Source organism: Elephantulus edwardii, unplaced genomic scaffold, assembly GCF_000299155.1.
Source record: "Elephantulus edwardii isolate Elephantulus edwardi_28Jun2011 unplaced genomic scaffold, EleEdw1.0 scaffold00117, whole genome shotgun sequence".
Taxonomy (NCBI): domain Eukaryota; kingdom Metazoa; phylum Chordata; class Mammalia; order Macroscelidea; family Macroscelididae; genus Elephantulus; species Elephantulus edwardii.
Window position 1 is genome coordinate 5031104 of NW_006399867.1, and position 17921 is coordinate 5049024.

Consider the following 17921-nt stretch of genomic DNA (forward strand, 5'->3'; position numbering starts at 1 on the left):
GGAAGCAACCCAAGTGCCCATCAACAAATGAATGAATCGAGAAGTTGTGAGATGTTTTTTCACACCGTGGAATAGTATGCAGCACTGAAAAGCAAGGAACTCATAAAATAATCTACAAAATGGGTGATCCTGGAGGGCATTATGCCAAGTGAAATACCTCAGTCACAAAAGGACAAATACTGCATAATACCACTGTTATGAAACAGGACTGACATGGGGGTTGGGAGTAAACAAAGAGAGTATAAATAATGAACACTGCATTTAAATAGATGAGGGGAAGAACTATCTAAAAGAAATACATGATTTGGTATTATTTGTATGACAACAGTCCAGAATGAGAGCTGTATAGCAAATTGTGTGCTCTCCTGAGGTTTTGAGCTACTTCTTTATTTTGGTTCTTGTTGTTGTTGTGTTCTGTGGGGTTGGAACTGACTCTTCTCATAATTGGCCCTCCAGTGGGTTTTCAGAAACAGTAAGTCCCATGGGAGGAGATTGCCCGTCTTTCTCCCACACAGTTGCTGGTGGGTTCAAGCTGCCTGCCTTCGGTTTGGCAGCACAGCTCCTCACGGCTAGGCCCTCACAACTCCCTTCTTCATTTTTAGCACCTGGGGTTTTCCTTTCATACAGACCTGGATTGTTCTTCCCAAGTAAATTGTTGATTGCTTAGTGTTTTTTTTTAAAAAAAATACTGTCTTGTGTATTTTGAGTTCAGTATGGTATAGATTATCAGGAACCTGAAGCTTTCCTAAAGAGATAGTTTATTACCATTATTATAGAATGAATATGAGGATCCAAGGAGCGAGGGGGGGGTGAGGATGAGGGGATAGGGTGTTAATCCTAGGGTTGCACACTCTGCTGGGGGGGGGTGAAGGAAATGGGAAGGATCTTTTGTGAAAAACAATGTGTTCAAACTTTGTAAAGAAATAAGTATAAAACTTTTTTTAAATGTTCCTCAGGCAGGGGGAGGGGCGGAAGAGAGAATTTGTTTAGAAATTACTAAGATTTTTTAACTGAGATTTTATTATAAGTCTATAAAGAAATTGGATTTCCGTTCATTCATTGTTGCACGTTTTCCTCCCTGCCTCTCCTTCCCTGTAGTTGGCTTTTTTTCCTTGGGAAAAAATGTTCCTTCATTGTTATGCAGCCCCGATCCCCAGACCACTTTCCTATGCAGCTCTTATTCTGGACTCTCGTCATACCAATAATACCTAATTATATATTCCTTTTATACAGTTCTCTAAGATTTTTTTTAAAAATAAGATAATTTTTTTCCCCTGAAACTAGCATTGTAATGTAACCTTTCCTATTGTGTTTTTAAATAGAATCTTATCTGGTCTGTTCTCGTTTTAAAAATAATCTCTCTTCTCACTGGCTGCAGGCTTGTTGAAATTTGCCGATGATATTGGCATGGGCGGTGTCAGAACACAGACCATCTCCCTTGGCCAAGGCCAAGGCCCTATTGCTGCCCAGATGATCAACACGGCCCTTAAAGATGGGACCTGGGTGGTCTTACAGAACTGCCATCTGGCCACCAGCTGGATGCCCACACTGGAGAAGATCTGCGAAGAAGTCATCATTCCCGAGAACACCAACAGCCATTTCAGGTGAGACTCTGCCTTCTTGGGGCTTTGTGCTCATGGCTGGGGACGCAGAAATGAACGAGGAAATTAATTTAGATTGCAATTACTTCCCATTGACTTGCTATCGATCTGAGAGCTGGACAATGAATACTTATGACACGAGGAGAATTGGGGCTGTGGTGTTGGAGAAGAGCACTGAACATCCCGTGGACTATCAAGGAACAAACAGATTTGTCTTGGAGAGGGTGCAGCTGGAGTGCCCTTTGGAGGCAAGAAGGATGAGGCTTCACCTCACATACTTGCGGGATTTTGCTAGGAGGCGCTGTTCTTTGGAGAGGGACATGATGCGGGAAGGGTGGAGGGTCGGCGAAGGAGAGGAAGACCCTTGACTAGCTGGATTTACACAGTGTCTGCCACAGTGGGTCCTAGTGTGTCAGGAAGTGTGAGGATGGCACAGGATAGTACAGAGTTCAGATCTGTTGTTCTAAGGGTCACTATGAGTTGTACTCGACTTAATGGTACTTAACAACAGCAATGTTATGTAGGTATGATTGATTGCAACATGGCCCGTATGATTGAACTTAACCTCTAGTCCACCTCCCCTCCCTAAAGGTCAGGCTGATGTCATGGTTTCTGGCATGGCCGGTCCCTACCTAGCATAAAATTTTCTCATTTGCATAGTTCATTAAGTGGGATCAGATGCCATTTCATACTTAACAAAGATAGTTTTGTCATTGAGGGAATTCTGGGGTTTAGAGTTATCTCCCAAGAACCAAGGACAAAACCTAAGTCCTTTGAGTAAAGAATTCTTTACTCCTTCTCCCTTCCATGCCTCTGCTTCCTCTGTTTATAAAACTGTCCACTGTTTCGACAAAGTGGGTCCTGACTCAGCCACCCTCTAGGTCAGAGAAGAGCTGTCCCATCAGGTTTCCAAAGCTGTAATCATCACTGGGAGCTCTGGTGGCTCAGTGCTAAGGAGTCGCACTGCCAATTTAAAGGCCTGGAGTTCAAATCTACCAGCTACTCCACTTGCGAGAAATGGGCAGTCTCCTCCCGTGTGGTTTCCTGCCTCTGAAAACCTGCTGGCGGGTCAGCTCTGAGTTGTTTCCCACTCAGCGGTGCACAACAGCCTTTACAGAAGAAGGCTACGAGACAGCTTTATCCCAACGAGCACTTGAAGAGTTCAGACCACTGACTTTCTGGTTAGCAGCCCAGTGTTTAACCAGTGTGCCACCAGGGATCGTTTCTTAGGTAAAAGGGGACAGATAGTAATACACTCCCTGGGAGCTCTGGTGGCTTAGTTTTAAGGAGTTGTGCTGCCAATTCAAAGGCACGTGCCTCAAATCCACCTGCTGCTTCAAGGGAGAAAGATGCACAGTCTTTTCCCATGCTACTGATTGTCTCTGAAAAAAACCCTGGAAGATCAGCTGTGAATTTGCCCCAAAGCCACAGTTCACACCAACAACAACAGCAGTATACTCCGCATTAGGTGAGGATTAAGACAGAAGCAAATGAGAAAACGTAAATTCTTTTATTTTTAAAATTTTTTTGTGTTAATAGTGATTTTAATGAAAGTTTACAGAAAAGTTTGATTTTCATTCATTCATTCGTTGCAACACATTTTTACCCCCCCTCTCTCCCTTCCACCTCTCCCAGTTCATGTTTCTTAAATATATATTCATTCATTATGGCCTCCACTTCCTAAACCACATACCTCTGGAAACACTATGAACTTGATAAAATGACGACAGTTATGGAAATGCATTAGGTCTTTTGTTCATAGAGTCACTATGAGTTGTGCTGGACTTGATGGCAAGCAACAACAACAACATTACACAATTGCCTCGCTCCTCCCCTCCGCATCCTCTTTGCCACGTACCTCTTATTCTGGGCTGTTGTTGTACATATAATGCCTAATCTTATATTCCTTTTAAACAATTCTTTCCTTCTGTTCCAGTGCAATGGTCATTATCTATCCACTCTTATCCTATTTTTCTCCCAAACCCTTGTGTCATACATGCTTTATAACAGTGGTACTATGCAGTATTTATCTTTTTGTAACTGAGATATTTCACTCAGCATAATGTCCTTCTTATCACATAGTTATTTATGTCTTATTTATTGTTGTTGTTAGGTGCCATCAAGTCGCTTGCAACTCATAGCAATACAATAGCCCTGAAACCTGCCAACTTTACTGTCTCTGAGACACCTACTGAATCCATACATCTCATCCAGAGTCTTCCTTTCTTGAACTGTCCCTTCACCCTTCCAAGCATGATGTCCTTCTCCAAGGACTGGTCCCTCCTGCAACATGTCCAAAGTATGTCAGACGAACCCTCAGAATCCTTGCCTCCAAGGAGTAGCCTGGCATCACTCTTTATAGAATGAACCTGTTTGTTCTCCTGGAAGTCCATGGTATATTCAATACTCTTCTCCAGCACCACAGCTCAAAGGCATCAATTCTCTGTCTATCATCCCTAGTCATTGTCCTACTCTCTGATGCATAGCAAGCAATTGTGAAGACTATGGCCCGGATCAGATGCACCTTAGTCTCTAAACTGTTGCTGTTGCTTTTCAGTACTCCTGATAGCAGACTTTCCCAATGCAATTTGTCTTTTGATTTCTTGGCTGCTAGTACCAAAAATGTTGATTGTGGAGCCAAGCAAACTAAAACTGCTAACAATCTCAGTCTCTTCACTATATATTGTAATGTATTTCTTTCTAGAGTGTTTAATATTAACTGTAGCTACAATTACTTCTGACTGCTTTTCATGTGCTTTTATTTCTTGCTTTTATTGCACTGCTCTGAATGGTTGGATCTGTTGTCCTTTGCAGACTCTGGCTGACCAGCTACCCATCAGAGAAGTTTCCAGTCAGCATTCTCCAGAATGGGATCAAAATGACCAACGAGCCTCCCAAGGGGCTCCGGGCCAACCTTTTACGCTCCTACCTCAATGATCCCATCTCGGACCCCCTGTTCTTCCAAAGCTGTGAGAAGCCAGTGATGTGGCACAAGCTTCTGTTTGGCCTTTGCTTCTTCCACGCCGTGGTTCAAGAGAGGAGAAACTTTGGGCCGCTGGGTGAGTAAGGAGGGACTTCCAGCAGTACTCCTGATTTTACCAAGAACTGCAAAGAAAGAAATAAAAAGTAATACTTGATCAATTAGAAAACAAAAGCATCTCAGAAAGGGAGTGAATGACAAATAGCATGGTTGTTCTTCTCTACTGTAATTACAACTTTAAAGTGATTCAGAGGAACCTGTTCTTTGTTTATTTTTTTTACTCCTTTTTTATTAATTAATTCTAATGAAAATTTACAAACTTTGGATTTCCATTCATTCATTGTTGCACTTTTCTCCCTGCCCACCCCTCCCCGCCCAATTCACTCTTCTCTTTGAAAAGTAAAAGAAAAATTCTTTCATTGTCATACAATTCCTCCCCCCAAGTCCACTCCACTACGCAGCCTTCATTCTGGACTCCTATCATGAAAATAATACCCAATCATCTATCCCTTTCAAACAGTTCTCTCCCTCTTCTGTTTCAATGCAGTATACATAATTTATCCCATCTTTCTCAGTCTCCCTTCAATGCCAATGTCAGTCCCATTTTACAACAGTGACACTATGCAGTATCTGTCCTTTTATGACTGAGATATTTCACTCAGCATAATGTCCTCCAGGGTTATACATTTTGTGTAATATTTCATGAGTTTCTTGTTTTTCAATACAGGTTACTATTCCATTGTGTGAATATACCACTCTCTGTCCATTCGTTTCCAACTCTTTGCTATTGTGAACAAGGAAAGCCTCAATAAAAAGGGTGTGCACATATCCGCTTGGGTGGTTTAAATTTTGTTTTTGTTGTTGTTGTGTACCATCAAATTACATCTGACTGGCACAGGAGGAGATTACCCCTCCTTCTCCAGCAGAACACATGGTGGATTCGAACTATGAGCCTTCGGGATCGCAGTGCAGCTTCTTGCCACTATGCCACCAGAGCTCCCTGAGAGGAACATGTTCTATTGAATTTTTTTTTCTCAATCTGTTCCATGTCAAAATCACTGGAGACAACAAAAGTGTACTGAATATAAGTTATAAAGATATTATTCTTAGGTAATGATAAACATTTACTTTGGAAATATGGTATATACTTCCGGCAATTTTTCTTATTTTCACCATCTTTAATTTTTCTTAATGCTCATATTCTGGATAGCTAGGAAATAAGAAAGAAAGCATTTGTGAATAAAAAGGGAATTATGTGTATTTTATTTTGTAAATTAGTGTTTCAGCTAACTCTAGAAAGATGTTACTGAAGTAATTTTTAGAAAACTCACTGATACCTACTATCTAATTCAATTCGGCTAGAATATTTAGTACAATCTAGGAAAGTATATCATAGTAACTGCAGTGATGTAGTTTTGTATGTGAAGAGAATGAATCATGGAGTCAGAGTCTCATGTAAAATAATGGTGCAACTGAGAAGAGGGAACTCTGGTGGCCTAGTGTCAAAAAGCTGCACTGCAATCCCCAAGGTGCACAGTTCAAATCCACCAGATGCTCCACTGGAGAAGGAAGGGCAATTTCCTCCTGTGCCAGTTGGATCTGACTTGATGGTTCACAACAAGAATTTTAAAAAAAAATTTTGAGAAGAGCATGCAACCCCCATCTTTCCAAAGATAACCCGTCTGAGTTCCCTGCAGGGGAAATGACAGCTGGATGAAGGTGTGTGTCTCTGCGTGTATCCACCCTCAGCAGGGTTACCAGTATAATATACAGCATAGAGGCGTGTCCTATGTAATATGTGAGACATCCTGAAACCGATTTTATCTTAAATTAAAGTATAGCTGTATTTCCTTCATTTTGGTTTGCCAAGCTTGACAACACTATAACCAGGTCAATGTCAATGTCAATGTCAATGTCAGAGAAATAATCATAACAGTGAAGATCCCCTCATTACAGAAGTAGTGTGGTCTGGAGAACATGAGGGAGAGGGCTTCCCTTTGGCCTACTGAGTTATGTTTACTGCTCTAGGGAGGGGCGGTCCTATGATCCGCTGTGAAAAACAATGTATACCAACTTTGTTAAGTAAGCCAGTATAAAAATCAAAATCTTATTTAAAAAAAAAGAAAGATAGAGTAGGCCCCCAACGAGATGGATCAAATCCGCGGCTACAGCAATAAATTTGAGGGTGGCAGAGATAGGAAAGTGGTACGGGATAGGACGGGGTGCCGACCAGTTGTTTATAGGGTGACTGGGAGCCATAGTTAACTAGTTGGCACCTGAGAACATCAATAGCAATCATAGGTGCAGTGCAGTGACCATTCCCCATGGAATTATCACCAGGCAATTCATGGCACTGTAGGTGGCTTCCCCCCCACACACACACACACATTCTGAGGGCCTGGTCTGTCAAGAGGTGCACTGCTCACCCCAAGAGCACAGCTCTGTGACAGGTCAAAGCCACCAGTGTCTCCTCAGAAGAAAGATGGGAAACCTCCCTCCATTGACAGCCTCGGCACCCAGTAGAGGATCAGCTATGAGCTGGTTCGGGCTCAGGGGCAATGAGTGAGGGAGTTGTTTATGTGTGAATAACAGTGAAAGCAGCACTATTCCCAGGACATTTGACCCTGCTACTTCTTGGGGGGGGGGGGAGAGAAGAAAAGTTAGTGTTATTAACCATTCACACTTAACTTATAGTAACTGAATAGCCCTGTTAGAGTAGATCATTAAACTGCCAGGTAGAAAGCGCTTATCAGCCAGGTTTAAGATCAGACTGTATTCCTCCTTCCCATGGGCTGTTTGCTGATTCTTTACGTAGCATTGGTGTGACCAGCTCAAGGCATTCGCAGCTATTCTTTTTTTCAGCCTTTGAATTTTATTTTTTTCATTTCCATTCATTCATTCATTCATTGTAGCACTTTCCTCTCTGCCCACCCTTTCCCCCCCAGTTTGCCTTTCTCTTTGACAAGTAAAAAATAATAATAATAATTTCATTGTTAAACAATCCCCTCCCCCTCAGTCCACTCCACTATGTAGGTTTCTTTCTGGACTCTTGTCATGACAATAATACCTAATCATATATTCCTCTTCAACAGTACTCTCCCTCATCTATTTCAATGCAGTATACACTATTTATACCCTCTTTTCTTAGTTTCCCCCCAACTCCGATGTCAGTCCCTCTTTACAACAGTGGCACTATGCAGTATTTGTCCTTTTGTGACTGAGATATTTCACTAAGCATAATGTCCTCCAGGGTCACCATTTTGTATAATATTTCACGAGTTCCTTGATTTTCAATGCAGCATAGTATTCCATTGTGTGAATATACCAGAGCTTCTCTATCCATTCGTTTGTTGATGGGCACTTGGGATATTTCCAACTCTTTGCTATTGTGAACAAAGCCGCAGTAAACATGGGTGAACATGTATCTGCTTGGGTGGCAGTTCTCATTTCTTTAGGGTATATTCTCAGTAGTGGAATTGCTGGGTCAAATGGTATTTCTGTTTGCAACTTTTTGAGAAAGCGCCATATGGCCTTCCATATTGGTTGCACATTTTACACTCACACCAGCAGTGAATAAGGGTTCCAGTTTCTCTGCAACCTCACCAGCATTTTATGTTTGCCAGCTATTCTTTTGGGTCAGCTAAGGAGACCAGGAGTGCAACGACGTCAGGCTGGAGACTAAGGTGCGCCTGATCCAGGCTATAGTCTTTGCAATTATGTGCTATGCATCAGAGAGTTGGACAATGAATAGGGATGATAGAAAGAGAATTGATGCCTTTGAGCTGTGGTGCTGGAGAAGAGTGTTAAATACACCATGGACTGCTAGGAGAACAAACAGGTTTGTGCTGGAGAAGGTAAAGCCAGAATGCTCCCTGGAGTCAAGGATTCTGAAACTTTGTCTGACATACTTTGGGCATGTTGCAAGGAGGGACTGGTCCTTGGAGAGGGACATCATGTTTGGGAGAGTGGAGGGACAGCGAAGGAGAGGAAGACCCTCGATGAGATGGATCGAGTCTGTGAGTGGAGTGGTGGGAATGAATGTGTTTGAGATGGCTAGGTTGGCACAGGATAGAATGGCATTTAGGGCTCTTGTACTAGGGTCGCTATGAGTTGCAAACGACTCGATGGCACATAACAACAACAACAAGGAGACCAGGTACGATGTCTCTGAGCATCCTGTCCTTTTCTTGTGCCCCCTCCTTGCCCTAGTTAGCTCCAGAGACCACCTGATTCTTTTCTATGACTGCCAAGGAAGACAGCCTCTCAGCCTCTCCCAGTCTAGTGTCACCTTCTCCCGCCACCACTCTTCTCCTGTGCATGCCAGTCTTTGGAAATTCAACACAAGACCTTGGCTTGAAACACCCTCCCCAGTGTGCTGTATGTTGTGAGCACTCAAATTTTATTATGAGATTAGTTTTACCTGAGCGGGAATGTCTGACAGGAAAGCAAGCCCCCCATCCGTAGCGCACTGATCCTGGGCTGGGTTTGGTTCACATGTTCGTGTTGCATTTCCAGGCCCAGAGGACATCTAATTAACACACCACTTTTGGAAATACCAGTTGTCATTCAAGTCACTTCTGACTTGACTTGGGATGATGCCATGTGTCCAAAGTAGAACTTCATTGCCAATGATCCTTCTAAGTAGATCCCAGGTCTTTCTTCCAAAGTGCCTGTGAGGGGTTTGAAGGGTTTGAACTGCCAGCTGTTTTCCTAACAGGCAAGCGTTTAATCGCGGGCACCACCCGGGGACATCAATCCTTAGAAGTTGTTGCTGCTGTTAGTTGCTCTTGAGTGCATTCCTATGAAGGCTGGCCCTGTGTGTGCTGAGTAGATTCGCTGCATAGAGTTTTCTAGAAGCTCCTGTGTCCTGGGCACATTTGAGTGGGTTCCAACTGCCCACCTTTTGGGTCTAATCAAGCTCTTAACTGTTGGTGCCAACCAGGCAGCCACTGCCCTTGGAAATAGAAGCCTCAATTGCTCCGAGGCTGGCCCTTCAGTTCTCCCACGAGCACCAGGAGAGGAATTCTCAGTGCTCACTTAGTTCTGTTACCTAATCCCAGACATTGCTCTGCTTCCCTACTATTTTTGGAGCTCCGTACACCAAGCACCATGTTATTCCAGCCAGGATAAATTATTCTCATTCCACAAATCCCAGGATGTTAACATCTTCCTTAACAAATGGCAAGACCCATCAGGAAATTGATTTAGAGTGGTTGTTTTTGCAAGCAGAATGGCTCCCATGCTGCCCGTAAATGTCAAGACTAATACGTGGCCCTTTGCTTGATATTCATGGGCTGACTGAGGCTCTTGATACATAACTGCGTAACTCTACCAGCCCGATCTCTTAGAGGAAATTGAGAGAGCTTGGATCTGAAGCCTCCGCTTCTTCTCCGCCCCATGCAGGTTGGAATATTCCTTATGAGTTCAATGAATCCGACCTGAGGATTAGCATGCAGCAGATCAAGATGTTCCTGAACGAATACGTCGAGGTGCCCTTTGATGCTCTGACGTATCTGACAGGTAAGCATCAGATACCAAGCTCCGTCCTCCTGTTCCTCTGCTCTGCCCTCTTTATTCATTTAGTCAGCCAACAGGAAGCATTTACCAACAGTGCTGGTCACTGTGCTGGAGAGGGTAAAAAACTAAGGTCATTAAGATATTAGAAGACAGTTCTACATTCACCAGGGGAAAGGTTTCTGAAGTAGACAGGCAGATAGTGTTTAAGCCTCTGGAAAGGAACATAGGGGAAGGAGAGGATGCTAACTGAAAACTTCCTAAAGGCTTAAGAGATGGGCTCTGAAGGATGAGTAGGAGTTTTATAAGGAGAAGAGGAAGGAGGGTAATCATCAAGAGGAAGAAAATAAGCGAGCTCTGGTGGCCTAGTGGCAGGAAGCTGCACTGCAATCCCAGAGGAACGCTGTTCGAATCCACCAGATGCACTGCTGGAGAGGGAGGGGCAATCTCCTCCTGTACCAGTCAGATCCGATTTGACGGTACACACACAAAAAAGTGATAAAATATTAAAAAAATGAGGAAGAAAATATTGCCCAGCAGAGAGACCATGGTGTCACGACAGCATTTTGTTATATCCATGAGCAAGTTGTTATCACTCCCCCAGTGTGTACTGATATTAGTCACCAGGAGCTCTGGTGGCCTAAAGGGTAAGGAATTGCACTGCCAACCCAAAGGTACATGGTTCAAACCCACAAGCTTCTTTGAGGGAGAAAGGTGGGCAGTCTCCCCCCTCTCCTCCTCCTGATCATGTGACTTACTGCCTCTGAAAACCCACTGCAGCATGTATCAGCTATGAGCCAGTGCAGACTCAGGAGCATTTAGCTGAGTCTGAGCTGATGTGCTGATTTGGAGTAGAAATTTACAGAGTGGAAATGAGGTCATCTCAACTCATGGTAATCCTATAGGACAAACAAGACTACTCCATACAGTTTCCAAGGCTTCAAGCTTGATGGAAGATGGTGGATTAGAACTACCAACTTTTGGTTAGCAGATGAGCACTTAACCACTGCACTACCAAGGTTCCTTTGTACATAGTCTGTTGTTGTTGTTGTTAAATGCCGACTCACAGCTGATCCTCCAGTGGGTTTTCAGAAACACTGAACTGCATGAGAGGAGATTGCCCATCTTTCTCCCGCAGAGCAGCCAGTGGATTTGAACTACGTGCCTTTAGGTTGGCACTAGGTCTAGGCCACTAGAGCAGAGTATTAAAGAATATAATCTATAAAACTTTGTCCCCATGACACCAGTGGACATACACATACCCATGTTTGTCACAGCACTATTCACATTAGCAAGAAGAGGAAAGAAACTGAAGTGCCTCTCAGTGATTAATGGATAGATAATCTATAGCAAACACACACAATGGGATACTGTATAGTTAAAGATTGTGGATGAATCTGTGAAACATAACATGAATGAACCCAGAGGATATCATGCTGAGAAAAGTAAGTCAATCCCAAAAAGCCAGATACTGCAAAAGACAACTATAAAGTCAAGAGAAGGTATGTACACAGAAACATTCTCTGGTTGTTTCTAGGGAGGAAAGAGGAAAGGGAAGAAATCATTACTACAGAGAAGACATATTTAGACTTGGTCATATAAAATAAGGGAGTTGTTTTGTGCTGTCGAGTCGGAACCGACTCATAACTGACCCTCCAGCAGGTTTCCAGAGGTTATAAGTTGCTTGGGAAGAGATTGCCCATCTTTCTCCCATATAAATAAACAGTTCATCCATTTTGTATATCTTGCTCTTAAATTCCTAAGAAAACATTATGAAAATGTTTTACAACAAGAAAGAGGGCAGCATGACATGACCAAGGCAACGGAAGACGCTGGGAGGTACGCGGGAGTGAAAAACAACAATGGTGAATACTATTATCTGCCCAGTCCTGCAAAAACAAGCAATGATTTACAAGTGGATAGATGGATAGGGAGTTCTGGTGGCAAGGTCCATGCACTAACCCAAAGAGCATTCTCTGGAGGTTCAAATCCACCAGCAGCTCCATGGAAGAGAGATGAGCAATCTCCTTTGGTTCCGTTTATAGCCTCAGAAACCCAATAGTCAGTGATGAGTCAGGATGGGAATACACTATATGTGTGTGTATCTATATCTAGATAGATAGGTAGGTAGTTAGGCAGTTAGGTAGATAGATAGATAGATAGATAGATAGATAGATAGATAGATAGATGCCATATAGATACAGCCTATATAACGTACCATAGAGTCTGAACCAATCCGTAGCTGACCTTCCAGCAGGTCTTCAGAGGCAGTTAGTCACACAGGAGGAGATATCCCATATTTTTCTTATGAAGCAGCAGGCGGATTCGAACCGTGTACTTTTGGGTTGGCGTGCACAGTTCCTTACCACCAAACCTCCCTAATAGGAGGTTATTTTGTAGCAACCATAGTACCAAGCAAGCTTGCTCTCATCCCAGACCGAACCATGGTTCTATCCACCTTGTGTCCGAGCAGATCTCTTAAGCTGGAGGCTTTGACCTTGTGTCAGGTTAAAGACCAAGTTCATTATCATCTTCTGCACTGAACTGCCCTGTCTGCTTGTTTTCCCAGGGGAATGCAATTATGGAGGCCGAGTGACGGATGACAAAGACAGGCGTCTCCTGCTGTCCCTCCTGTCCACATTCTACTGTAAGGAGATTGAAAACGACCGTTACCCCCTCGCTCCTGGGGACACTTACTACATCCCTCCCCATGGCACTTACCAGGTAAAGGGCGAAGGGAGGGCGGCCCCACTCTTTTCTCACTAGCCTCAATGGAGCTGAGGCTGCCAAGCAGTGTCAGGGGTATAGCCTTGACACTGCTGACTTGTGATGTTTCAGACAGTCTACAAGAGGGACATCGTTATTGTGTGATGAACATTAAAGATTTGGTGGTGGTGGCGGTGGTGGTTGTTGTGTGCTGTTGAGTCAGAAACAATGCATAGCTGACCCTCCAGTGGGTTTTCAGAGATATTTAATTACATGGAAGGAGATTCGAGATTCTCCATCCTTTTTCCACGGAGCAGCTGGTGGATTGGAACCACATGCCTTTGAGATCACAGCGCAGCTTCTTACCACGAGGCCACCAGACAGAGGTTTTCAAAATATGATGTTCATCTGTGAAAAAGGGGAAGAATGGTTAAGTCACATCCTTGGAGGCAGACAGGCCAGGAATTGGTACTTGGAAACACAGGTCTGGAAGGGAGAAGAAGGGAAAGGGCCTAAAAACTGAGTTGGGGGTGAGAAAGGAAAGGAGGGAACAAGGCATCTAGAGGAAGGGTGGGAGGGAGCTTTTGTTGTGCACCTGCTCTGGCAGCATAGGCTCCAGGGACCTGTGCAGCTAACTGAAAGGCAGGGCCTCTCTGGGGGTTCAAATCCCCCAGCTGCTCTGTGGGAGAAAGATGGGCAATCTCCTCTCCTGCAATTCAGTGCTTCTGAAAACCCACTGGAGAATCAGCTGTGAGTCGGCATTTAACAACAACAACAACGATGTACAAAGGAACCTTGGTGGTACAATGGTTAAGTGCTCATCTGCTAACCAAAAGTTGGTAGTTCTAATCCACCATCTTCCACCAAGCTTGAAGCCTTGTCTGTTCCCAGGACAGTGAGAGAAAGAATTCTGCTCCTTTGTAATCTGTTTATCTTCCAGTTTTCAGACAAGGAGACCAGGATATCAGTGGTATCAAGGTTATACAGTTAGTTTGTGATGGATGTTCTTTCTAACTCTAGAACGACAGTACTGGGGAGGGAGGCTCTGGCGGGGGAGAGACAATAATCAGCCCTTTTCTATATTTCTTCTTGCTCACTTCCTAGAAAGCCGTGTGAAGATGCTTCGCTCAAGGGTCGAGGGAAGGGTTTTGATTCTGACACAGTGTTATTCCCACTCTAATGTAGACCAGCTAAGCCCTAACTGAGCTGTAGGACCCTAGGAAACCCACACTTAGGTCAACTCAAGGTTTTCTTTCCAGTCCTACCTCGACTATATGAGGGGCCTCCCCATCACAGCGCACCCAGAAGTGTTCGGTCTCCATGCGAATGCCGACATCGCCAAGGACAGCCAGGAAACCAGCCAGCTGTTTCAGGGGGTGCTGCTGACCCTCCCCAGGCAGTCCGCAGGGAGCGGCAAGTCCTCTCAGGTAATGGCCGGGGCAAAGACATGTAATTCCATTTCCTGGAAGCTTTCTATCTCCTGGGTGACCTAGAAGGCAGAGAAGTGGGGTCCTGGCAGAGCCCCAAGGAAGGGGTACGCACCTTGTCTTACTGCTCAGTGTTTAAATACAGAGCTGAAAGGGAAAATGGAACCATCGTGTAGATGCCAAGTAAGGTTTCTATATGGAGGTAGCTTTGGGGCGCCCAAGATTTAGAGACTGGGTGAGGGGCAGGGTTTGAGAGGGCTACAGACTCCTCTTTTTTTTTTTTATTTTTTTATTGTCCAAAAGGCAAGGGTCAGGGTCTTCCCAAAATTCCACTCTTAAAGGAATCTAACTTTCATGATTTTTGCTAATTCACATTATGTCTATACTACATTTAGACAATGTTTTTAAAACTATCTGTGTGTTGCTTAAAAATCTTTATTTTTCCAAAAGAAATAGGACATCATTCTCATTATAGAAAACTAATAGTGCTTCCAGAAAATCACAATGACCATAAAAAGAAATTGAGCACTAACACATAACTAAATTCTTCCCAGATGGAGATTCTGGCCAGAGGCTCTGAGTTGAGGCCTGGTCCCCCCAGTTATTAAAAGAGAGAGATGAGCAAATAATATAGAGCTTTTAAATGAACGGAACATGAGGCTCCTTGAGAAACAACAAAGGAGAAAGGGGACCAGAACTTGAAAAGGGAGAGAATCTTTCCCACCATGTGTTTGACTTGTTCCACATCCTTGAACTTGACCTGAAATCCTTTCAAGTACCTCTAGTGGAACCAGCCAACACTTCTGTTAAATGTTGACTCAATCCAACCTTCTCAGTTGAGAAACCAGAGGGAAACAAAGCCCTGGAGAGAGAAAGTGACCTGATTGAAGTGGTTCTTAAAATCACAAGAACCAGAGCTAGACCCAACAACTTTGTCTCCTCACTCCCAGTCACCTCCATCACTTCCTTCATTCCCTTCCTGTCTGCACCCTCCAAGCTACACCAAGTCCAGCCCCTCTCAGCTTGGTATCTTACTTGGTTTCTTAATTTAGTTCACAGTGCCACAGATGGTAATAAGAGTGAAGGTAAACCAAGCTGATTGGTGTGTCTCAATTAGAGAATGACTCATAGCCACTCTGTGAACAAAAGATCTGAAGCCTGTTGCATCCTGCACGTCTTCACACTTCCTGACACACAAGAGCCCATTGCTGTAGTCACCAGGTCCATCCACCTGGTTGAGGGTCTTTGTCTCCTTTCCCAACCCTTCGTCCTTCCCAGCATCATGTCCTTCTCCAAGAAACAGCACCTCCTAACAACATGCCCAAAGTATGTGAAGCAAAGCCTCATCATTCTTGCCTCCAAGGAGCACTCCGGCTCCACACTCTCCAAGATATATCTGTTTGTTCTCTTGGCCATCCATGGGATGTTCAGTGCCCTTCTCCAACACCTCAGCTCAAAGGCGTCAGTTCTTCTGTCATCCTTATTCATTGTACAGCTCTCAATTTAAGGATGGAAATGCCCCACAAACTGGGTAAAAGTTTATGAAGAGTAGGGCCCACAGTCCCTAGATGCACAGAACTGCAGAGCTTTGCATCTCTCCATCACTCATGCCCTCCCAACTCATCTTCACTCCCCCAGGCCTGTCTCGCTCAACCCTGGTGAGTCCAATGCCCTGGGCTTTCCTTGTTGAGGGCCACGGAACAGCCTATCTACCACCTTCCCAGGTACCACAGGACACGGGTTCTAGTCTACACCAGGAGCTGAGAAGCCTGTCAAGTTGACCTTGAGGTCTGCAGGGAAGGATTCTGCAGGGTCCATTGCTGCCCTGAGGCTAGCTAGCTGAGCAGAAAGTTCTAACTTGACCCTTGGGCTCTTTTTGGCTCCATTTGTGAGGACAGGGCTCACCCAGTTTACCTTATCACTTTCTGAACCAGGGAGTGATGATAAGGAGGTTGTAAGGATGGTGGGTGTTTCCCACTCCACCTTGGGGGAGAATTTACTTCTGCAGGCTGTGAGAGGGTGGGTGCTTCAGATTCCCCCAGACAGAGCCCCAACCTGAGGGTCTTGTTCATTTTTTTTTTTGTCTGCTGCCTGCATTTTAAGGAAGTGGTTGAGGAGCTGGCCAAAGATATACTCTCCAAACTTCCCAACGACTTTGACCTGGATATGGTCATGAAGTTGTACCCTGTGGTCTATGAAGAGTCCATGAACACCGTCCTGAGGCAGGAGCTCATCAGATTCAACAGGTGGGTCAGTGAATCTCCAAGGGTCTGACCTCATGGACAGCATCTAAGATTGATTGATAAGAGATATCATGCAGGGGAGCTCTGGTGGCCTAGTGGCAAGAAGCTGCAACTACAATCCCAGAGGCACAGGGTTCGAATCCACCAGATGCTCTGCTGGGAAAAGGAGGGACAATCTCCTCCTGTACCAGTCAGATCTGATTTGACGGTACACTCACACAAAAATTAAAAAAAAAAAATCATGCAAAAAAGTGAGAGAGAGAGAGCAAGATCATGCCCAGGAGGAGGCTTGCCTCATCTTGAGCAACAGAAAAAGAAAACAAAAAAACCAAACCAAACAAAAACCACTCCAAAATACCAAACCCACAATGGAACGTAGGAGCAATAATTTTGTAAATATTATCTAACTTGGGAGGTACTGGAGAACATTATGCTGAGTGAACGGTCAGTCCCGTAAGGACAAATACTGTATAAAACCATTACTGTAGAACGAATATGAGGATCAAAGTGGGGAGAGGTTGGAAGCAGAGGGGTGAGGATGTGCAGGGGAGGAGGGGAATTAATCATGGGGTTGCACAATTTTATGGGTGGGAGGATGAGGGAAATGGGAAGGAACTGGTATGGAAAACAATGTATTCAAATTTTATAAATAATCTAGTTGTTGTTATGTCCTGTTGAGTCACCTGAAACTCATAGTGACCTTATGTACAACAGCCCTATACCCTGTTCTGTCCTATGCCAATCTCACTGTCTCCAACACACCTACTCCCATTACCCCAGTCACTGAATTAATCCATCTCATTGAGGGTCTTTCTCTCCTGTGTTGTCCCTCCACCCTCACAAGCATGATGTCCCTCTCTAAGAACTGGCCCCTCCTTGCCACATATCCAAAGTATATCAGACAAAGCTTCAGAATCCTTGCCTCCAAGGAGCAGCCTGGTTTATCCCTCTCCATGATGAACCTGTTTGTTTTCCTAGCAGTCCAACACCATTTCTCAAAGGCATCAGCTTTTCTTCTGTTATCCCTAGTCATTGTCCAGCTCTCTGATGCAATAACATAAATAAATTAGTACAATAAAAACAAACAAACAAGGAACTCATAAAATATTATACAGAATGGTTGGCCCTGGAGGACATTATGCTGAGTGAAATGCCTCAGTCACAGAAGGATAAATACTGCATAATGGCACTTATAAAACAGGACTGACATGGGGATTGGGGGAAAACTAAGAAGTGAGGGGATGAATAACGAACACTGCATTGAAATAGATGAGGGAAAGAACTGTCTAAAAGAAATATATGATTAGGTATTATTTGCATGACAATTGTCCAGAATAAGAGATGCATAGCAAAGTGGACTGGGAGTGGTGGAGAGGGGGAGGAAGAAGGAAATTGTGCAACAATGAAATAATCTTTTTAAAGAGAAAAGCAAACTGGGGGGGGGCGGGTA

General features: G+C 44.1%; 1 protein-coding gene across 1 annotated transcript in view; it reads left to right on the forward strand.

Annotated features, from left to right (window-relative positions):
- DNAH3 (dynein, axonemal, heavy chain 3) overlaps window positions 1-17921 on the forward strand; it is a 230099-nt gene that overhangs the window by 204659 nt on the left and 7519 nt on the right. The window contains exons 53-58 of the mRNA XM_006892705.1: window positions 1379-1604; window positions 4416-4660; window positions 9985-10101; window positions 12665-12819; window positions 14061-14228; window positions 16332-16474. Coding sequence (XP_006892767.1) covers window positions 1379-1604; window positions 4416-4660; window positions 9985-10101; window positions 12665-12819; window positions 14061-14228; window positions 16332-16474 — 1054 coding nt within the window. The remainder of the gene's footprint in view (window positions 1-1378; window positions 1605-4415; window positions 4661-9984; window positions 10102-12664; window positions 12820-14060; window positions 14229-16331; window positions 16475-17921) is intronic.